Raw genomic sequence first — 25,360 nt, 5'->3', positions numbered from 1 at the left:
TATTATTATTATTGTTATTATTATAAAATCATCTAGGAACATTTGGTATCACATAAAAATTTTCGATCCATCTCCATTAAAAATTTACTTTTCTTTGGATAGATGAAAAATAATATAAATGTAAAACAATAAAATAAATCCTTTGAGTAAGGTATTATTATATAGTAGAAAAGATCTCGGTGATTTTCGGCTCTCTCCGGACGTAGTCGAGCGTACTCGACTTGGCGGCTTCTTCTACGGTCGCATGGCTCGATTCAGTTTCAGTTTATAGATACGGCTTCGTTGAGACGCTACACGGTGGTCCACGGAGAGGACCTGAATGATTTTCTCGAATTAGGACTGAATAAAAAGAAAGAAAAGAAAAGGACAAAAAGTGAATAAAATTTCGTGTTAAAAACGTCGATTGTGATAGTGAACTCTTTCGTTTGTTTTTTCTTTTTTTTTTTTTTTTTTTGCTTTTTTAAATAAGGCAATTATTATTTATTTTTAACTCGTCGATAGGAATTATATATATATATATATATTTATATATATATATATATATATTTATAGAACTCGAAGAAATGTTATTAAATGAGAGATTTCTAAAGTGTGATTCATTAATATTAAAATATAATAGTAGTTTACACGTTCATTAGGAGAGCTTTACTTATCGCTTATTGTTGAATGAACAATTCAAAAATCATATGAAAATTATTATTTTTCTATCTAGTTTCTTTCAACTCTTGGATCAATATTAAATTTATTTTGAATTGCTTATTGATCAACTCTTGACATTAATTACACTTTTAATTGGATCGTGAAACGTTGTTGTTATCAAATGTAATTTTCGATTCATACAAATTTGAAAAATCCTGAATTAGATAAATAAAAGTGTGATATAAATTTGGTGAATTTTTAAATACGAAAGAAGGGTAGAAGTGAAATATGGTGCTTCGATAAATTTTGATATTCTATTTTTTTTTTACAAAGGAAGTAGAAATATTAAATTAATTAAATTGTATACATGTATATAATATTCTTAAAATTTCTTGTGTGTGTATGTGTGTATTGTGTGTGTGTGTGTGTGTGTGTATATGTACAAATAAAAGAAAATTTCGTTAGAAGAGGATTAAGAGATATACACACATCGAAAGTATTTAAAAGATTTTATACGTACAATCAAATCCTTATATTTTGACTAGCCTTTATATATCGTCGATATGCGTCAGGTTGTGTAGGCATAATCGAAATATTTTCTTTCGAGAAAGTAACATTTTTTCTTTTTTATGGATCGCTAAAAAAGAAAATATCTATAACATCCTGATACTTTTTTATATAGAAAAAATTTTGTTAGAGTTTTCTAATAAGAGAAATACGAGAATAGTTTACACGTTTATTAGAAGAATTCTACTCATCGTGGATCGTCGATTGAACAATTACAAATTTGATTCAATTAAAGATCACATGAAAATTATTAATTTTCTATCCAATCTCTCTCAGCCCTTAGGTCTAATCAATTTTGAATTGTCTATCAATCAACTCTCGATAGTAATTACACTTTCGACTGAATCGCGAGAAGTTATCGTTTTCGAAAGTAGGTCTATGCTCATTAAAGTTTAGGAAATCCTATCTTCCAATTTGATCATTCATTAGATGAAGAAAAAATAAAATTCGACTGAACGACTATCGAACGAATCAATTTCTTATATCGATCTCTAGAAAAATCAATTTTCGATGAAATTCTCACGTTTTCTTAAAAAAAAAAAAAAAAATAAATAAATAAGAAAAAGAAAAATAAAAGAAAAATAAAAGTATAAAAGAAATAAATCGTAAATTTTCTCAAGCCAAAGAAAATAGTGAAATAATAAAGGATTTATCGAAATGTACATCGTGCTTTTCTATTCGTAAAGAGAGAGAGAGAGAGAGGAAAAGAGGAAGAAAGAGAAAGAGAACATTTTCCTCTCCATCGCACAACACATTAAAAAAGAGAACTAGAGGATGAATGAGATTCGTTTTATTTATAATTGTATGTGTTTTTCTGTAGCGAGATACTGAAAAGAAATCTCGAGTCTCGTTATAAAGTTTTTACGAAACGTTGTTCAAAATATGGACATGAATTTGTGGATACGATGAAAAGAGGCCTGAATGGTAGTAAGTAAAAATACGTATATGTCGAGCTTTACAATAAGAGTAAACGTTAGATGATAAGACATGAAGTAAAAGAAGAAAAAAAAAAAAAAGAAAAAAGAGAAAAAGAAAAGATAAAAGATTTTATTGAATAACAACGGGCAAGTATTATTTAATGGGCGAATTAAAAATGAAATATACATGCTCGAATTAGATAACGACAGTCTTTTTATATGCCTTATGAAGGACAAAAAAATTGAAGAAAAAAAATGTTTAAATCGATAAAGACGGAGACACTTTCGTTGTTTCGATCGAAGTACTTAAAAATTAAAAAAAAAATTATTACGTCCGTTCGATAAAGTCATAAGGAGGATTTCGATAGTTAAAAAATGCGACGAATTAAAAGATGATGAACGATTTTTTATCTCTCTTTCATTTTTTCTTATGAAAAAGAAAATCGGAACGCTTTTCGATCTATCAAACGTGCAACATAAAGAATTATACTTTCGATTGAATTTGTTTGAATGTATAGCATTTAGTATATATGTTGTAGATGATTTTGTAGAGCTTAGTTTAGTTTAGTTTATCGGTGCGATTCGCTTGTCCGATTCGTTAAACAAAGGACGAGATACGCGATGCGATGCTCGAAATTAATCGCGCGAACGTAGCTTTCTCGTCATTGTATTGATCGGAAATATGTGTCGTTTCTACAGCTATTGCTCCAAAGCCTAAGCTACCTTAGAAACGTGACTAGAAGATTAAGACTCTCGATTACTTTGTTACGCTCAACTAGATCCGTTACGTGCGGACGATAATCCATTTGATGCGTTTAATGATATATACATTCATACATTTATATATACATATGTACATACATACTTACATATACACACACACATATATATATATATATATATATATATATATATACATAAAATATTATATATATAAAAAATATTAAAAATATCTTATATATATATATATATATATATATATATATGTGTGTGTGTAAAATGTATATATTAGATATACAGAGATGTATATGTATATATATATATATATAATATATTATATATACTAGGTTGCTCGCTTATTCGCGGTTTAACCATGACAGCGATAACATTTATAGAACTTGGGTAGAATCATACATTGATATTTATATACGAATTAATTATTGTCTCTCCACTTCACAAAGATATATTTAGTAATCGTTCTGTCTACCTTCCACGATAGAAATAGAATTAATATCGATCATTCGTGAATATCTCATTTCTTTTTTCTATTTTTTTTTCTTTTTTCTTTTTTTTTCTTTTTTTAGGATTTCTCCATCGTAATAACGTATCGCTTAAACGATTTTCCTGTCTTCATAAAGTTCATTTCATGCTGAACAAAATATTAAAAGTATCTACATGTATTACCATATTGAATTATCTATAGATTAATATATGAAGCGGTAAGTGAGAATGAGTATCATTATTATAAAGTAATGAATTATTTTATTTTCTTTTTTTTCTATTTTCTTTTATACGAGATCGAGATCGATATCGTTCACACATACATATGTATATACATATGTACAGACATTTTTGTAATAACTTTATATAAAGATCTACTCTCCATTCGATTTAGATCTTTTCCGTTTAGCGATGAACATAGTCGTTCGCATGTATAATGATTACAGAAATCGGTTGGTTCTATGTCTGGATATCCCATAAATAGGATCGTATATAGACTCACCTCAGGAACGTGCTACCTGTTTGCGGTTATAAATCACGGGTTTGTATGTACATACATACATCGATTCCATAGATCCAAGCATATCGATGATGAAATTCAAGTAAAAGATGAAAGATCGTCCTATGTGTACATTCATACTTATTCGATGAAAGAAGATTTCGTTTGGTTTTTATTTTCCTTTCTTTGTTTTCATTCGATTCTGTTCGAGGAAAAAAGAAAAGAAAGAAGAATAACTTAAGAAAATATTTATATAGGTTTTATTATTTATTACGTCGATAAACTTAATTCTCTGTATAAAATAAATGTATATATTCTTTTTTTTTCTTCTTCTTTTTTTTTCTCTTTTCTTTTTTTTTTCTCTTCTATGTCCAGGAACAAATCGTACAATGTGTAAAAGAAAGTTTATATAATTTATATCGATACAACAATAGTAATTATGGCAAGTAAAATTTATATTCAATTGGCAAATATTAATCTTCGAATATCTAGTAATGAACAATTTAATTTTTTTTCTGACAAACACAAATGGAAAAATTAATATCATCATATGTGAAAATTAAAAATTACGAATATAAGTATTATTAGACTGTGACTATTTGAAGATTACGTAAAGTTATATAGAGAGAGAGAGGTTTAATTGAATGTACACGTAAAAAAAAAAAAAAAAAAAAAAAGAAGGGAAAAGAGAAAAACGAAAGAAAAAAATGTAGACATTTTGAAGGAGTTTAGGAATGTGGGCGTCAATCTAAATCCGTGTGAACATTTCCATCACCGATAGTAGAGTTTTCGTTATGAACGTTCTGACAGTGCATATGTTTACAAAGGTGCATGGGTCATCTGTGAGTATCCTATAAATACAAAGTTATAGCTGGCACGTGTTACTTGTTTAGCAGTATAAATCACGATGGCGCATTATCCATGGTTCGCGTGTCGTGAAAGAAATCAATGGAATTTTGATTATAAATTTGTGTTTTATCTTTTTAATTTCTCTCTCTCTCTCTCTCTCTTTTTTCTTTTTTTTCAAAATGAACGAACTTTTAGCCGTAGTTCGTTCTTGAGAAGTAACGATTCGAAGATGAAATGAAAATATCATCGTTAGCGAGATAGCAAGAGCTTCTATTCGGAATGTGCCAATGTTAAAAGTATACCTTTCAATGGGTTACCTCCCTCGTGTACTTTCTACGCCATTTGTTTATTTTCTGCGTTGCTTGCAGCGTACGACTGGGTTGAAAGAGATGAATGCAGTTCGTCATACTTACGTAGTATACACCTACGTATGTGTAACGCGCGTGTATATGTAGATATGGTATATATATATATATATCTTAAGGATAGCTATCTATTTTTTTATAATAATTGAACTTCTGATACTTTGTAAAACGCTCATTTTTTTCTTTTTCAAATGAATTTCATATAGCGTAAAATTTATAATAAGTAAATATAAATACACTTTGATATTTTTAATCCAATTATATATTGATTAAAAATTATACTTGTACTTGAAAATATACATGCTTTAATTATAGAATCGATTAAAGTATGTAATTATTATAATATTATAACTATATTAATCGTAATCATATGAATTATACATATTTCGATTATATTGATTAAAGCATGTATTTATTATATACGTATAATTTTACAATACTAAATATAAATTATATTATTAGCAAACGTTAATCTTTGATATAATATAAAATGATATCAAATTTAGACGGATTAACGGCAATAAGCTATGTTATTATCGGTTTACGCTGCAATATACATTTACATTTAGCAAAGCCACAATTACCATCACAATCATTCAACCCATCGGCTATAAATATCTTCACTCGAAAGATCTCTCATTCCTTACATTCTCTGCATCGTGATTAAGATATTTACGTTTTCAGAAGATTTTGCGTACAAATATTTGTACAATAAGGTTTAACGTATTGTCAAAGAGATTTGTAAAGCTATGGCTCGTAAAAGAAACTCCCAATGAACGTGCGGTGCTATGAATTCATTTCCGTTTTGAATTACGCCATCGTGAGAGTAAGAAAGAGAGAGAGAGAGAGAGAGAGAGAGAGAGAGAGAGAGAGAGAGAGAAAGAGAGAGAGAGAGAGAGAGAGGGAAAGGGAGAGAGAGAGAGATAGTAACGGGCTAGATGCCAATTGGTCGAGACTCTAACAGAAATTTCGATGATAGGGATCATCGTCAGACAAAATAGCGATTTCTTTTTGTTGCTCAAAAGAAATTGATTACAGGTTTTTTTTTTTCTGTCATCTATTCCCTATCCTTTTCTTTCTTCTTTCCTTTTTTTCTTTTTTTTTTTTTTTCTAATCACAACGTCTAACGTTCTTTTTTTTATTTCTTTTATTACTTCGAAAGATTCGTGCGACTATCTTTCTTACGAAATTTTTTTTATCAATGAGAAAAATAACGTTCGTATACAAAAAATCATATAAATATGAGAAAAAAGTAATCATAAAATAATTATAATATAAATAAATCAAATGTAATATATATAAAAAAGTTCATATAAAAAGTCTGCTTCTTCTTTCGTTTTTCTTTTTTTCTTCTTTTGTTTTTTTTCTTTCTCATCCACTTTAGTTTGAAAGTTTATCCTACAGATCGATAAGAAAGAAAAGATATCCAAAGGAAATTGTTGAAATTAAGATTTAACGTTAAAAGCCATTATGATCAGATCGGGATATTACAAAGTTCATCCAATGAGATCTTTCTATTCCCTGTTGTAATCCCCAATTACGGAGCTTTATCAGATGTTTTTTTTTCTCATTCGAACTTTTTTCTCGATATTCTTAACACCTTTTCGTATGATTTTTCTTTTCTTCTTTTTTTTTTTTTTTTTTCTTTTTTCGTTTTTTTTACTATTTTTAATTTACATTTGGATATAACACAAGTATCCTTCTCTCTATAATTAATAAAATAATTTAACGATATGACATCTTTTATCGATCGATAAATAATTTGTAATACATATGTACATTAGAATTTGATACCTTTATTGTATCGAAAAAATAAATCACTTTGTCGATCGTTGAAAAGGACATTTTATACTCGAAGTAGATAATTTTAGATCGAACTGAACTATCTATTGGAACTTTTACGTTGGTCTCTTGACTTTGAAGAAGAACGATTCTCGAGCACGACGCTCGTCTCGTTACTTTTACGCTCTTCACTTTCTTTTTCTTCCTATTTTTCTTTCTTCCACTTTTACTTTTTATTTTTTTTCCTCACTTTTTAAAATATGAGGAAGAAAATATACAAGGAAGAAAATATAAGGTTAAAGGAGTAAAAAAAGGTTTTAACAAAGATTCAATCGAAATCGAAAACTTCATTTACGAATAAAGCGAGTAAATCCGTATAAAAAATAATCTATTATGATATTTTCCTTCCTTCCTTTCTTTTTTTTTTTTTTTTTTTCCCCTTCAAAGATATCTCCAAAAATTTTGTATTACTATTCGAAGCCATATTTATGCCTACGATTAAAGAATACTACTATATATTGTATTATATTTCTCGTTCACTGATTTCTTTAACGATATTAATATTATATTTTAATTCATTCTTAGACATTAATAGTACTACTATATGATAACAAATTTGTTCTCTCTTTCTTTCTCATATGTATATATGTACTTACGTACGTATAGATAAAGTACACACACACACACACACACACATATATATATATATACATATATATATATATATATATAGATAATTGATTCCTTTAATATTGATTTCACGTATTAATTAATTCTTAGATGTTAGTAGTATTACGATGCAATTACAAATTAATTCTCTCTTTCTTTCTCATAAGTAATACTTATATATATATATATATATATATATATATATATATATATATATATACCTGCTACATAGTTGCTTCCTTTGATGTCACATTGATGTCACATTGTAATTAATCGTTAAACGTCAATGGTACTACGCGATACAATCAGAAATTTACTCTCTCTCTCTTACTGTCTCTCTTTCCTTCTGATGCACATGTATTTACATAAGTAGATAATGTACATATATATATATATATATATATATATATATATATATATATATATACGTATATTATATGCACATAGTTGATTCATTTAATATTGATGTCACATAATAATTAATTATTAGACATTAGTAGTACTGCGATGCAATCACAAATTGACTGTCTATCTCTCTCTCTCTCTCTCCCTTTCTCTCCCTCCCTCTCTCTCTCTCTCTCTCTCTCTCTCTCTCTCTCTCTCTCTCTCTCTCTCTCTCTCTCTTTCTCTTTTTTTCTTTCTCATATGTACCTACATACGTAAGCAATGTACATTTATGTATATGTATATGTATATGTGCGCATAGTTGAATCCTTTGATATTGATGTCATTTTGTATTTAATCGTTAAACGTCAGTAGTACTAGGATACAATCAGAAATTTACTTGTTATTTCTTTCTTATATTTATATCTATGTATATATATATATATATAATACATAGAAAGTATGTATATATGTACATACATATGTATATCTATGTATGAAACCGATTTCGATATCGCATTGATTCCTGCGTTAGGTATCGTTACGGAAATGCAAAGCATTTCTGTAGAAGCAAATCCGTCCGAGTTATACGAGCCAGACCATTCGAGGGTTTAAAGCATAGCTTTCGAACCACATACGTAATGTTCTCGAGATGGATTTGTCTAATATATTTCGAGTAAATGACCCGTTAAAATGATTCTTTTATGTAAATACATCTATTCCAATTTCGTTTTATTTATTCCGAGAAAGTCATGAATCGATTATCAATAACATGTGTTTTATTCATTAATTTGTATGTTTCTCTCTTTCTCTCCCTCTCTCTTTGTTATTCACTATAAAATCGTATGCTTCATTGAATTTCTAACGAAGTACGGTTGTTGTTGAAAATGTGGAAAGTAATTATTTATATATGTACAAGCGATAGAATTTTTACGATGTAAATACAAGAGTGAGAGAGAGAGAGAGAGAGAGAGAGAGACAGGGAGACAGAGAGACAGAGAGCTAGAGAGAGAGAGAGAGAGAGAGAGAGAGAGACAGGGAGACAGAGAGACAGAGAGCTAGAGAGAGAGAGAGAGAGTGAGAGAGAGATTAAAGCTATTCTCAACATAGTAGCATTCTAGAGAAACCTAATCTCACTTTGATATCAAATGAAATAACATTATCGACTACTTTGTAATGTGAAATTTCTCGCTTGGTTTTGTTTGAATTTGGTTTGTTCTATTATGTTTTAGAATCGTGTTGGAGAACAATGTTTCACGTTCGAGGAACAATAGTCGTATTTTAAGGAATAACTTGGAGAGTTTACGAATTGATTTATCCTATTGAATCTAAGAGAATCGTGAATGTATATAGTACTCATTTGAATGAACAAATCATTACAAACCATAATGTGAGAAACGTGACGCCAAAGTTGTGTCGAATTAAAGCCGAAATCTCTCATTGATGTTCTGTACTCTGTTTTCTTGTTTCAAGTACGGCCACTCTTCTATTATCACGGTTTTTTTTTTGTATTTATGCTTTTCGTATTTTTCTTTCTATTTAACTTGTTTCTTTTTTTTTTCTTTTTTCTTTTTCATTTTTCTTTCCTCTTACCCTTTTTCATTCTTACTTCAAGAATGTCGCGACCAGAGACGTAGTTATAGTCGATGCGCGAGTCGCCTCGTCATTACTTTTTCCTTTTTTTTTTTTTTTATGTTATTTTCTTTCTTCTTTTGACTCTAACGTGATGTAATTTTCAAGTCATATACTTGTATACATAAATACGTGTATATGCGTATTCTTGAAGTTTCATTTCAGTTTCGTTACGAAAAAAATTAATTTTTTTATACACACTCGATGTACTTAGTATATGTTATACTTAATATAATATAGTTATTTTAATATATATATATATATATATATATATATATATGTAAGTTGTAAAACGATTTATATTATAATTTACAATTGTAATGTAAATTTTGCGTTAATATAAATCAAACTTGTAATAGAAGTTTCATTTAATAATACGAAATAAGTGCGATTTGTATAGTATAAGTACCATGTTGTATAAATTTTTTTTCGCGAAAAAATAAGATCATAGAAAATTAATCCATAATAAATATTCTTTATCATAGAGATATTTTTTAATCTAATAATTGAAAATGCATCGATGCGTGTCGTGGATCGTGGATTAAAATATTATTTTTTTTTTTTTTTTTTTTTTAAATACATCGAAGAATTTTCTATAAGATACATTATAACTATCGTACATTAAATGAAACGATGTCGAAACAACGAGAAAAACTTTTTGTTCGGTGATTTTGATCTTTGTGTTTAAATAATCGGGAATGTTAGACAAAAAAAAATAGAAAACAATTATTTCGTTGGTCGATCTAATTTATTTCCAAAGTGTCGCGAATAGTGAAAATTAATCGCAATGACGTTCAATGTGACAAATGGTACGATCAAGTTTCCCGATTATGATTGGAATGAGTCCTTCAGCAAATTCAGATGGAAGGAATTGGCTCCTGTTCTCGTTGTCTATTCGTCAACCTTTTTCCTTGGATTAATAGGTGAGTGTTAATTAAAATCAAATTATTAACAAGTCCCATTGGAAATTTCAATTAAAATATTCATTACTTCGGAGATTAAGATTAAATAAAAAAGTAATTTTGTATCTCTTATTATTAGAGAAACAAAGGGTAAAAGAAGAGGAAAAAGAAAAAGAAAAAGATAATAAATTATGTGAGAAGAGAGAAAAATTTTAATATAATTTTCAATCTTACAAATTTTCCAAATGTAAGATAAACTTTCTTGAATTAATTAACGACAAATCATATAAGTCGAGTACATTCTCGTTCTATCATAATTAATGAGAAAATTTATAATAAATTAATAAGAACGAAGATAAGAAAAATTTCGCTTATTCATTTTCACTTAATAAATATTGAATTTCGTTCGAAACGTATATATATATCATAGTTATTAGATAATTTCGTTTAATCAGATTTTAAATAGAGTCTCGATAAGTATCGTTAATTAAGATTAATCATACAAATGATTAATACCATTATCGAAGTTAATTTTTTGATAATAAAATTATTAGATCATAAATAATTATTATATCCCAATGATATATATTATTACGTGAATTTCATAGTAAATGAGACGTTGATAATGAACTTCGGTATTTCGTACACGTTGTTTCGATAACGTTTCTATGCTGTATCATTATTTTCATTGAACTTGCTACAACGTAGAAGTAATAGCATTGGTAGTAACTATAACTTTAGTGATTTAAATGTGAGATATTAAAGTTGCCATTTCATATTAATTCATATTCGCCAAGATAAATTTCTCTTGTAAATATTAATGAAACAGACGCTCGTATAATAATATTTAAAGCTCATAATCGGCAATAAAATAATTTTGTTTTTCTTTTTTTCAGGAAATGTGGTCATTATTGCCTCAACCCTTTGTCCAAGACTAAGACCATTACCTGCAACCCCTACAAATGTTTTTCTCGGTGGTTTGGCTACGGCTGATCTATTATTGATCATCTTCTGTATACCTGTGAAGGTAATCTTAAGATAATATAATATTGTATTTTCGTTTATAAAATCATTTCTTTATAAAGAAAAAAAATAAAAAAAATAATTGGATTATTTTTATTTTATAATTCTTAATAATCTACACAGAAAAAGAGTGAGAGAGAGAGAGAGAGAGAGAGAGAGAGACAGGAAGATTACTGATAATCAATATATTGTTAATAAAGTTTTAATTTTCAAAAGATTTTCGTTCATGATCTAATTTCGCAGGTAAGTACCATTTACCTAGCACGAGAATTCCCGTGAATGTTTGACACTTGACACCATGAGTACGTTATTAAATTTGACAGGACGCACTGGTGCGATCCGATGCCAAAGGACGTTGTTATGAGTTTTAATTATACTGAAAGATCACCTCACGTGAGCTGGTACTTTTCGTGAAAATATTAAATCTCTAAATTTCATACGGGTTTAAACAAAGAGAAAATTTTTTGAACTTTTCTTTCATTTAAAAATATACAAATTCGTTTTAAACGATCCATTGTATTTTTAATAATGAATTAAATAATTTTTTTTTTTTTTTTTTTTTTTTTTTTTTTTTTTTTTTGTTATTGTTCAGTTAGTTACGAATGAGAATAATATTGAGAATGTTAAATAATAAATATAATGATATCTAGAGTGGTGATTATAAAAATTAAAAAGAAATTTTTATTGATTTCCTTCGATGTGAAAATTGCTTAAACGAATTTTTTTTCCTTTTTTTTTTTTCTTTTTTGATTACTAAGTATTGTTTAGATATTTAGAGTCGCGAATGAAAATAAAATCGAACTCTGTCAAGTTATAAAAAGTTATTTGTACATTGAAGAATCGATTTTACTTGTAACACCTATGAATTATTTCGTTTTTGTCGACGTTACATGTCTTGGCAATTTCGTAATTTTTTTCTCTTTTTCCGTGTAACTTTCTTTATCCGTGTATCTGCTTCAGTATTGTGACTTTTTTCAGTTCAAATTTTTTTTATGCTCACGTCTGAGTTCCAATGAAATAGCAATTCTGTATCTCTTGATAGGATATAGTTCTTCTTCGTTGAATGTGTTTAATGAAGTTGAATGAAGTTAGTTGAAGAAAGTGTTAACTTAATATGTACAAAAAACACATTTTTTTTGTACACACAAACATATATATATATATATATATAAACTAATGAACATACTTATGTATCTATGTATGTATGTATGTATGGATATATATTTGTAGATATATATTATACATATGCACGAGGATAATTCAAAAAAATTTGTGACTATTTCTGTTTTCTTTATGCTTATATATATATATTCTTAAAGTGAATATTACATCTTGAAAAAAAGAAGTTGCATAAATTGTATTGAAATATGGGACAAGTGTATACATAGGGTGTCTCGAGAGAAACGACAAATTTTGGAATATAAATACTTGTAAGAAGATAATATAGGATAATAAATTTATTTATGAAATTTAATATCAGATAATATGTCATTTGAAATCAAAATATTTCAAATTTATTTCTTGAATGTGACATTTAGCAAATGAGCTAAATCCTTCGAATAACGAATACATTTCTGCAATCTCATAGTGATTTTCTCTTCTGATCTATCGACGTGTAATTTTTTTTCCTTTTTTTTTTTTTTTATTTACATTAGTGCATCTTAATAGCAAGATGCATCGCAGTCATGCACTTTGTTACGATCTAAGAACAGGAAGACAAATTCCGAGAGAAAATCATCAACATTCTTGTTGAAATGTTAAACCATACAAAATGTCATTAAGAGATTGTAGGAAATATTTATGCTGAGATATAGCTTTAAGTAATAAATTTGAAATATGTTTATTTTTATTGAATAAATTAATACGAATAAATTTAGATATTATAAAATATAATTTTGTTTTTTTTTTCTTTTTTTTTTTTTTTTTTTAACATTTCTAATTTCAACAATTCAATCAATTTCCCTGAGACATTTTATATATTTAGGTATTTACATTTACTTTACATTGTAGATCATAATGTACGTGACATTTTTTTCAAAAAGATTTTTTTCTTTTAGTTTCTTTCAATCTTATAAAGATTTTCGTTTAACGAAGAAAACGTCATAAGTTTTTTTATTTTATTGCCATTCTTGTCAGTCGTGGAACAATCTTCTTCTACTTCTACTTTTTCTTCTTCTTTGTCGACTTGTGTACAACGTTAAACTTTTAAAGTAACGTGAAATATTTGCGAAAGAAGGTTGAAAGAATGGTTATTCGTTTAAGAAGATGGGAATAAGAATGAGGAAAGGAATAAGAAGAAAAATAAAATGGAAAGGAAAAAAGAAAAAAAAAAAAAAGAGAACATGAGAGAACGTGATTTGGCATTATTTCGAAGGTAATCTTTGTTATTCGATCGATAATAAATATGTTAATTTAAATAGATATTTTATCGTAATAAGCAATCAATTAAGGATGTCTCATCGTTTCTCATTATTCTGGGGTTTAAGGATTATCGTTTAAATCTTTTCGACGGAACGGAGCTTTTGAAATAAGTCAATTCGATGCTACTATTATTATTTTCTTTTTTCTTTTTTTTTCTCGAGTAAGTACTTAGAGGGTGTCAAGAACGTAGACAAGACGGTGAATTACGTTTCCGTAAAAGGGGTGTCATTTGATTTATGTAAAGGAAGCGAAGGAACTTATACATCAACCGTTCTCATGGATCTCTCTCTCTTTCTCTCTCTCTCTCTCTCTCACTCTCTCTCTTTCTCTTTCTCTTTCTCTTTCTCTTTCTCTGTCCCTATCTAATACCCTCTCTATTCCGTTCCGCATCACCATTTCATATCGCATTAGCTTTCGACAATTCCGCTGTAAATCCTTTGCCGAGGCAACGTGAATTTTCTCATTTCGTGTTCTTCATTGAACGAAATTATCAAAGGCTTGAATCGCATGATTTTAGAACGAATAGAAAGGAGATTAAGGAGCGCTTCATTGAATGGTACGATATCATTGATAGATCCTCAATATATTTCGATTAACTTATCTATCATTTGTAAATGAAAATTTTAACCCAGTTTTAAAGACGAGTTAATAGATAAGTTTCCAATGGAAAATATCGATTGACTTTTTTTTTTTGTTTTTTATGCTTTTTGCACATATCCTTGACAATTTGATAATCGAGTATCCTTGAAAATGTTATAAACGGATTCTATACGAGGCGTCATATCTTTTCAGCTGGAAATATATATATATATATATATATATATATATATATAATTTTTTGTTTATGTTTTTTTCGTTGATGGAAAAAATCACTTGTAAATATTATTTCTTTTCTTTTTTTTTTCCTTTTTCTTTTTCTCTCTTTTTTTTTTTGTCGTTCGATATCGCATATCAATTACAATGGAACATTGTCGGCAGAATGAAAAAAAAAAAAAAAAAAAAGAAAGAAAAATTTCATCTTGTTCAATGAATATTTCGTATAAATATTATTACGAGGAGATATTAAAGAGAGAAAACTATGAAAATATTGAATCAAAAGTCGAAGAAAACGGGATGTCTCTTTTGAGGATCATTAATTCATCCCTCGAAGGCATCGTACGTTACATTGCGGTGGTGACGGAATTTCAATTATTCGCCTCTCCCTTCGTATGTCTCTTCTTGTATTTCTCATTGACAGAGTTATAAACCGTGTAACGCGATCTCTCCCTCCTTCCCTCTCTCCCTCCTTCTCCTTTCCTTTCTTTTTCTTTTTCTTTCTCTTTCTCAAAAAAAAAAAAGATTTCCTATATTTAAAATTAGATCACGTCAGAAATATATACCATTGCATATAATAATAATAATATTTATTATTATTATTATTATTATTATTATTATTATTATTATTATTATTATTATTATTATTATTTTGTTTTAAAGATATCTTTGTATGTTATTTTTTCTTGTCTTTCTTTTTTTTTTTTTTATTTTTCTTGACGATATATATAACAAACGTATATAACAAAATATTAGGAGAAAAAAATGTCATATATAAAAGGTTAAAATTTGAGCACCACTGTTCACGTAAGCGATCCTTCGCGTTATGTTTTATTGAATGATTGGCCGTACACTTTGTTAGTCGACGAATCATCGAGAAACTCGTACGATGCGAAATGTGTCGTTTGGTGTTGAACGATAAGTAATTCCGTCAGTGGTAAAAGAGTAATGCTCGTTAATGTAATTTTCTTCAATTGCGACCATATTTATTGATTCAATTAATTTTCATCCATGTTTCTAATAATGTTTGCTTTTACTTTTCTTTTCCTATCACTCTTTCTCTCTCTTTTTCTCTCTCTCATTTTCTCTCTCTCTCTCTCTCTCTCTCTCTCTCTCTCTATTTTTTTCTCTGCTACTGTCTCTATTACTATATCCATCTCTGACTCTATCTTCGTTTAAATTTTCGCCTTCTTTTTCTTTCTTTTTTCTTTTTTTTTTTTTTTTGTTTTTTCATTGATACGTTTTATACAAAATAGTATACGATCTATTATTTTGTTGAATACCTCATTCAACATATTTGAAAGTCCAATTTACCTTTCTTTTTTTTCTTTTTTTTTTTTTTTCTTCCCATCAATGCTCTTTGCCTTCTTATAGAACTGCATTTCGTAGAGCTTTCCTTAAACGAAATCCTCACGTTTCTCATTTCGTATAAATCAAATTTATTATTTTTTAATTAGACTTTGAGAAAAGTGGATCTCCACTACTATCATAACAAATGATATTGCAATTTCATTTAAACTTACATTAACCAAGATACACATATAAGGATATTTTTAAATCTACCTTGTAAATTGCTCGTAAGTAAAAAGTTCACATTAAATGATAAACAAATTAATTTTTAACTTGTTTTTTCTTCTCTTCCTTCTTCTTTTCTTTTCTTTTCTTTTCTTTTCTTTTTTTTTTTTTCAAATAATGGAGTTACATCACTTTATCGTAATAAAACGATTCAATTTGTAATTCACAATTTAGAAATCACGAATCACGAACTTATAGAAGACAAATTACAGAATACGAAACACAATCACGTAGTAGGAGAAAGAGCAAGGACTGTGGGAAAAGCATTTTAAATAGATTTTCCAAAAGTTTACGTCATGAAATAGTTCCAAGAGTTCTATTATAAAATATCATTATAGAGTTTATGAATGTCATATGAAATTATATAATGGTATGCATTTCGTCAATGAGTTTCTACTTTAAGTTGCTCTTGTGTTTCTATCTGGGTGGGTCTATGAGAAAGAGAGAGAGAGAGAGAGTAGATCTATAGATCTCGTATACAACATTTGAATCAAATGTCACGTACATACATGGATATATATATATATATATATATATATATATATATATATATAGATAGATTTGATTAAAAGTATAGCGATAGTACATAGCACGCGCTATATGGTACATTCAACGTCTAATTGGATAATCTCGTTAAGATTAATCAATGATCTTCGCGATAGCTCGAATTCCCATGGTTTGACTATCTTCCGTTTCACTCACACGCACATATTCTCAATTGATTTTCGAACTAATTGTGAAATTCCAAATTGCATTGTCAAACAATTACCAATTTCGTACGTATGTATATAATATTTGAGATTTAATCGCATATAAAATTTCTCATTTGCTTCGATACACACATTTGGTGCGTTGAGATATCGAAATTGTTTTCCCGTTTTATGCTTGCTTTTCCTAATAGAAACGTAATTACGTTTTGCCTCATACTGTGTATTAAGTTAACATAGATCATGTTTCTTCTACCTGTTGCATCTCCCTTTCGATAGATATACGGAATTGAATTAATTCATCGAGAACGAATTTGTCGTTATATTTGTTTATTTTTTTTTTTTATTATTATTTCATCGGCTTTATCTTCGGAAATTCAAATGATCTTTCTTTTCCTTCGTTTACTTCTTCTTTTTTTTCTTTTTTTTTCATCGTAAATTTTCTACCTAAAATCTCATAATCAATAAAAGAAATTTATTGTTCCTCTCGTTCGTAACAAGTTCATACATATTAAATTCGACGTCTCATCGAGACTTTATTTCTTAATTAATATTATCAATGGAGATTGGTTGCGAAAAATTAATCTCAAGATTCGAATAAAACTCAAAAGTCGTTTTGAATCGTTACGAATGCGAAAATGTTTATGGGGTGACATTTTTGAAAGGTAATCTTTTTTTTTTCTTTTTTCTCTCCCCCCCCCGCCTCCTCCCACCACCTCTTCCCCCTCTTGTAGATACACTTTTTATCCTCTTCGTTGTATCACGCTGATATGAAAAGGGGAGTTTTTCATTGTACTTTCTTCGTCAGATAGAAATTCCTCCTTCTATGGGATAAGTCATAGTGTGATGGCTTACTTTTCTTTAAAAGAAAAAATAAAAAAAAAAAAAAAGAAAAAATTCTATTTCATTGTAAACCTAATCGATGTCCATCGGAGAAAAATATATTTGCAGATATAGATAAATGTGATATTAGTCATCTATAGTCGTAGATCATTCTTAAAATAAAATAAAAGATAAAAAAGGAAAAAAGAAAAACAGGAAAAAAGAAAATTGCCTTCACCATGCACAAGATTATCATCTTATCCGAATTAATCATAGTGAGATGGCGCATGATTCTCAGAGGGTGTCACGAGCAAAGTAAAGAAAAACAAAGCAAAAAAAAATAAATTTAAGGATGATGAGAAGAAAATTTAATCTCTATAATATAATATCGATGCAACTGTACTCGAATTATTTTTTTATTATTTTTTGTTAGAATGTCAGTAAATTGTAATTTTAATAATCAGAGGATTTACGTCATTAAAAAAAAAAAAAAAAAGAAAAAAAACCAAGAGAGAAATAAGAATTGTAGGTTGCTCGGTAAAATACGCGAATAAATTTTTTCCATCGTTGATTTGAAAAATGACTTTGGCTAAGTGACAAATATTTGAAAAACGAGTCTCTTATCGTTTTATTTTTCTTTTTCTGGTTTATTTTTGTTTTTTTTTTGTTTTTTTTCTCATTAACCGTAGAAACAGAATGACGTATACATAAAAAGCTTAAATAAACATATCAATAAATTGTATAATTTACGTCATTGTAGAAATATGCTAATGTATTAGACGATATTATCGATTAATGAATATGAATTATAACGTGCTCAACATACTTATTACAATTAATGATTAACTGCGCGAATCTGCATTGAAAACAAAAAAAAAAAAGAAAAAGTAATTTTTCATTCTTTATATGTACATTTATATATACATATACATATATATATATATATTTTTTTTTTTTCAATTGCAAATGATCTATACAAATATATAAAAAATATTATAGATATCGATGAAAAAGAAACTAATGTCGTCTCCTTCATAATTTGATAAGGTCAGGAGTAAAAAAAAAAAAAAAAGAAGAAATAAATAAATAAATAAAAAAAAGGAGTAAACTTTTTTACATGAACTCTGTGTAACTTATTCAAAGTCCTGGAAATTTTTCTGATTAAATTTTCTTGTAACATCAACCAGTCACAAGATATTTGCTCGAACATCCATCGATGGGAATCTTGTATATACATATATGTACTTACGTATATCTCTATTCATTGTAAAAAGAGACGAGCCGATTTGAAGTGGCTCTTGAAGCATCGCAAAACAGGATATGCACTTTTTCCTTTCGTTCCTTGATAATCCTAAGTACGTGTCGCTCACTATATTGACAAATCGATTGAGCTTTTCGCTTTAAGTGAATATAATCATCATTGTGATGGTTGCTTTTATGTACGTATGATATTAAAAATCGATTTTTTTTCTCTTTTCTTTTTTGCTTTTTTATATCCTTTTCTTAATCATACCTTTTTACAAAATATCTTTCAAATATTCACGACAATGATTAATTTTGTTTATTGCTATGTCATTTTCTTTCTTTATTTATTTATTTAGTTTTTTTCTTTTTTTTTTTTTAGTTCTTCATTCGCGAATATGTATTTTGAATTTGATCAAATATGGTTCGATTTATTTTCATTGCGAAAAATTCGACTCGTATAATTTCTACTCGTTTTGTCTCTTCTTTCTCTTATCTCTCTCTCTTTTCTTTTTATTAGTTAATTAAATATATAAAATTATATGGACATTTTGAAAGGTATTATACGTTCATACTTGAAGACAGGGACGAATTGAAAAATTTCCTTCGATCTATAGCAAAGATTTGCGTGATAATAAAACGAGGAAAAAATGTATAAAAGAATAAAAGGGTAATCTGCGGAAGATCGATCGCATCTGAAAATGACCTACATCTTTAACCTGAATAACAAAATTTTTCTCGGATTTTATGATACGAAGAATCCTTTTTATGATCGAAGATCCGATATCCCTTTGCTCTCACTTCTCTTTTACATTCGATAGGACATTCCATTGAAAAGAGTATCCAATTTTTGTAAGTATAATAATATCGAGTTCACGTAAACAAATGCTACTTTATTTCTTTTTTTTTTTCTTTTTCGTCGCTCAAAGAAAAGTTCAATTAATCGAATAATACACCAACATACATATCTTTTATAATATCTGACAATTCATTTCTACGCTTTCTTTTTCTGCTTTTCTCTGTTATCGATATTTAAATAAATTTTATTCATTTTAAAAACGAGCCGTACATCGATATAATATAATGATAATAATCGAATGTAGTTACTTGTAATAGAAATTAATAGTAATAAACTCAGTGAAATAATAATGCCAATCAATATTTTTATCAACAATCGTATCTCTTTATTTTCATGTTAATGTCATAAAAATTGTCTGTGAATATCGATACGAATCTTTTTATGATTTTATTTGTTAAATTTGATAATACAAACGGTGAATAACTTTTCAATCGAATTTCAAAGCTATCGACCGAAAATATTCATGTGGGATATTTAAAAATAGAATTTAAAAAAAAAACAAGAAGAAAAAAACAAAAGAAAAAGAGATCTTTGAAGAAAAAAAAAATATATATATATATATACACACACACGCACACATACTTATTTTTGAGAAAACATCAGTCTCTTGACATTTATCGAGTCGAAAGAAATTTTTCGAAGAAGAAAAAGAATGAACGCCATTAATTCAGAACGATCAGAAAATTCATGTCAACGACTAAAAATATCACTTATACAATATCTTTGTCTTCGGAAAACATTTCTTGGAACGTTTCCAGTTCGAATATTCGTTCATTCGAGTGTTCGAATCGTGACGAACACAATAACAAATCTTTCACCATATAATTTCACTAAGTATTCTGAATAATTTATTGTCTTTATCTTACTTTAGTTTGAAATATTATTAAATTACTCAGCGAAAATTAGTATTTGATAAGAATCGTAGAAAGTTCTTCATTTTCAAAGTTACAAGAATTTAAATCACTTTCGAAGAATCTTTGCATTCATTGGCAAAGATCTTCGGAAGAAGATGAAAAATATAAAAGTAGAGAAAGAGAGAGAGAGAAAGAGAGAGAGAGAGAGAGAGAAAGAGAGAGAGAGAGAGAGAGAAAGAGAGAGAGAGAGAGAGAGAGTGAGGACAATTTGATGATTTTCTCCAATAAGATGTTTTCTTTTTTTCTCTATTTATCTTTGTCTCTCTCTCTCTCTCTCTCTTTAGAAATATAAATTGACGTGATAATCTATTCATCCCTGTCTTTAAGTTACTTCGGATACTTGTTAGAATGATTGATTTCCACATTAATGATGGGTTAGTATAAAAGATAGAAGAGATGGTGGTAAACAGGAGCGAGAAGACAATCAAACTTTCCTAGAGTCAAGCATCTCATGCATATGAAGCTCATTGGAAAGGTTCCTATATTATTCAAAGGAATCCCATCTGTCGAATTCTTCAGGTTTCCCTTTAAGAGTAATGCTTACGAAAAATATCTTTAAAAAGTTCATATGTTATCGATTGACCTATCGAAACTCATTGTTAGTTCTACGAATGACTGATTTTTCGTTTCAAAAATAAAAACACATTTTTTTTAGCTATTGGTCAAGAAAAAACAACGAATAGAAAAGCTATTACATGAGGGATTTGGGTACATATATATATATATACACATATAGATATAGATATAGATATAGATATATATGTAAAGTACACAGAATGAATCGGATGTTGCATGCATAAGGAGGTACATCTTGCTGTGACAGTCTCGTCATCATTTTTAATATCCCATCGTGTTCTCCTCCGTCCATTTTATCCTCTCTTTTTCTGACATTCACAATCAAATCTCTTGCGGTTTGTTGAATATAAATTGCTTATCATGAAATTTCTATTTTATTAATGAAATTCATACGTCAATATATGTACGTGGAACAATATGTTCATCGAGTTTCGTACGTTCGGCATGTTTAAGTTACTTTTTCTCATAATTGTTGAATTATCGAACGAAAGAGAGAGAGAGAGAGAGAGAGAGAGAGAGAAAAAAGAATAAAATATAATTTTCTATCCATTTATTCGTTGTTGAATACGTCAAAAATTTTCGAAACTTGAAAGAAAAAAAAATATATTTTAGAGTATGATAAATGTTTGATCAAATTCTTGATATTAATTATTTTATATTTTAAACGAACGAATTGTAAATTATTTACATTAGATCGATCGATAAAATAACATCGTAAACATTTTTTATAAAAATATATATAAGATAAATTATAAAAGTATTGAAAATATATTCCGACATTGTTATCAATATTTTATATTCCAATAAATAACAATAACTTTTCTATGAAAATTCAATAAATAAATATTTACTAATCGATTTAATACTAACATTTTTTTTTCTTTCCCTCTAAAGCTTTTTCTTTTTTCTTATTTATTTATTTACTTACTTCTTTCTTTCTTTCTTGTTTTCTTTTTCTTTTTCTTTTTTTTTTCATTAGATCAATAAATATTTATAAAACATACCAATGACATTGATCTTCTTAAAAATTTTTTCATACATTTTTAAAAGTACAAAATATAAGAAAAAAATTCATATATACGTGAAATTTTTGAAATTGTATCATAATATATACGTAGATATAATTTTATTATAATAATTAATGATTGTTATTTTGTTTAAAGAATGTGCATTCTAAGACAATCCTTGACATATTTTTGCTTCCTATGTGTATACATAAGAAATAGTTCTCAGCTACTGTGTCGTACGTATGTATTGTGTGTACATGTTCTACACACGACATGTATTGCTCTTTATAGACATCATTTACAAGTTGGAGGGGAAGATCGATGGACGTTGACGATCCGAGCGAAACACGAGAGAAAGATAGATAGATAGATAGAGAAAGAGAGAGAGAGAGAGAGGGAGAGAGAGAAAGTACGAGCAGGAAGTTCGTGCATAAGTGCACCTGCTGCCGTTTTTCCGTGCAATCGCTTCGAGTACTTTCAGGAGACGTTGCTGATACGTGATCTCCTTAAAATTATTCAAACCCATCTCTATCCTTCTATCTTTTTCTCTTCCAACACTTTTCAATCTGTAAATCGTACGTCCCTTTTTCTTATTCTTATATTTTGTTTCTCTCTGTTGCAATTTTTTTTCTTTTGATGATTTCTTTTTACATTTTTTTTTTTTCTTTCATATCTTCGATCTTCATTCGTCGCAATATGCGTTTGAGATCATCTCTAAGATGATCATCTTGAGAGAATCATCTCTCTCTCTCTCTCTCTCTCTCTCTCTCTTTCTCTTTCTTTCTTTTTTCTTCGCACTTTTCGATCTATCGCGCATACGCTGTGTTCTTTAATTTAACGTCTTGTTTATGTTTTCACGTTTTCACTTTTATTTGTTTTCAATTTTTCTTTTTTTCTTTTCTTTTTTTTTTTGAGAGATGTGTTCACTTCTAAAATTGTTATAAGAAGTGTTAGACTCGATCGTAATTTTACGAGTACTTTTTCTCGCATCCTAGGCAATTTGTCACCTTTTCAGTCGATATACGCGTTCGATGGTACGTGACTTGTGCGTCATTCTCTCGAGAGAAAGAGAGAAAGAGAGAAAGAGAGAAAGAGAGAAAGAGAGAGAGAGAGAGAGAGAGAGAGAAAGAAAATCAAGCAAAAATTCTAGATTCTTCGATCTACGGAGAGAGGTAAAATTTATATCGAGTATCGGTTAACATCCTGATCGATCGTTATACGTTTTTCTCGTGTAGTCGACAATTTATTAGGCGAACACGTCGCCTCGAGCATCTGTCGCGTTAGAGAACAGCTATTCTTCTCAGTGAATCATGTTTATGCGTTTATCTTCCATTCTCTTCATTTTGCGTCTTATAAGTCTATTTATAAGTTTACAATTCGATTTTTATTAAAAATTACAATTTTGAAATATATTAATCATTCGAAAGTCAGAGATTCATTTTTTATCAATAAGTATTTAGAATTAATATGGGATATAGGATTAAATCAAACGTATTAATTGATTAATTAATATTAAGTCAATTAAAAATTTAATCGTCAATTGATACAAATCGATGAATTAATTAAAAAAAACAAGAGACTTTTAATTAAGATCGATGATTAAATATTTTTATTTTAATCTCATTAAATATCGTTCGACGCAAGTTTATATACATATATATATATATATATATATATATATATATATATATATATATATTTGTAAATTTTTTATAAAAGCTAAGGGGATGAAGAAATAAATATAATATAATATATACATGTATACTTTAGAGATTAAGCTATAAACTACCTTTTAAGTGCACTTAAGAAAAGATCGACAAGTTTGATTTTAATATATGCTGAAGTAACATTAATATTCTATGAGAGGAGCTTTGAAGTTGACGTACCGACGAGACGCGTCTTCTCCGATTATTTTAATTAATAATAAAATATCGTTTTAATCAATAATCAAATAACATAATCATGCTCTGTGTATTGTTAAATTAATTAACGATCGAATTTAATTCTTTATCTCTCTCTCTCTCTCTTTCTCTTTCTTTCTGTCTCTCTCTCTCTCTCTTTCTCTTTCTTTCTGTCTCTCTCTCTCTCTCTCTCTCTCTCTATAAAAAAATAAATTCGTTGATTGTTACAATTAGTCTCCAATTAAGAAGTAAGTTCACATAATCAAAAGAACGTTGTGTCTATATATACACCTGTAATTAGACGTTTAGTCAGTGAAGTAGCAATTTGTGTGTTAGTATCTAAACAAGCAAAGTCATCGTGCAATACCAATTACGAGAAGATTGTACGCGTGCTCCTTGAAAAACATTTTCTGAAAGAGAAGAAAAAATACAAAAAAAAAAAAGAAAAAAAAAAAAGAAAAAAGAAAAAAGAAAGAAAGAAAGAAAGAAAAAACATTCAACCATCCGTTAAGAAGGCTTCTTTATTCCGATTTTCTTTTTATTTCTTTTTCTTTTTAATTCTTCTTTTTCTTTCTTTATTAATTAAAAGATATTTGGAAAATTCTAGTTTACAATATTATTGTTATTTCAGCGATATATGGTGCAAAGAGTTAACAAAAGGCTGGAGAGGAGAAAGAAATTCATTTTTTCTTTTTTTCTCTCTCTCTTTAATTTTTTCTTTTTTTTTCTTTTTTTTTTTTTTTTTTTTTTTATCAGAGCCGATTATATACAAAATTTTGGAATAATTTTTTTTTTCTTTTTTAAGTTAAAATTGAACGAAGAAATGGCAGGAATTTTCGAATGAATAAATATTTCACGTGACTCGCTTTAACTACTTATTTGATGTCGATGAGATTACGCGTGATGAATTTTTCATTCATAAAATATAGAGCAAAATGTAAATTAGCCTTGAGACAAAAAGAAGGTGTGGCTCTTGTCACAGGTAAGATAATTTTATTGTCGTTTGGTACATGGTCACCGACGCTACCTTAATATCACTCGTTGTAAAAAATTATTGACGTTTATGAGTAGTCT

General features: G+C 28.1%; 1 protein-coding gene across 4 annotated transcripts in view; it reads left to right on the top strand.

The window, feature by feature from the left end:
• Positions 1-282: 282 nt before the first annotated feature.
• Positions 283-25,360, top strand: part of LOC118443734 (galanin receptor type 1) — a 50,632-nt gene continuing 25,554 nt past the window's right edge. For 3 of the 4 annotated variants that reach the window (XM_035871150.2, XM_035871152.2, XM_035871156.2), the window contains exons 1-3: positions 283-469; positions 10,010-10,447; positions 11,323-11,453. In XM_035871150.2, coding sequence (XP_035727043.2) covers positions 10,312-10,447; positions 11,323-11,453 — 267 coding nt within the window. In that variant the 5' untranslated portion in view covers positions 283-469; positions 10,010-10,311. Of the gene's footprint in view, positions 470-1,904; positions 2,134-10,009; positions 10,448-11,322; positions 11,454-25,360 lie in introns of those variants that run through there. The other variant, XM_085655123.1, reaches the window with a different exon arrangement.

This window comes from Vespa mandarinia, chromosome 1, assembly GCF_050613455.1.
Source record: "Vespa mandarinia isolate Hongniang chromosome 1, ASM5061345v1, whole genome shotgun sequence".
In the NCBI taxonomy this organism is placed as follows: Eukaryota; Metazoa; Arthropoda; class Insecta; order Hymenoptera; family Vespidae; genus Vespa; species Vespa mandarinia.
The sequence above is the reverse complement of the archived record's forward strand: the minus strand, read 5'-3'. Positions and strand labels throughout refer to the sequence as shown.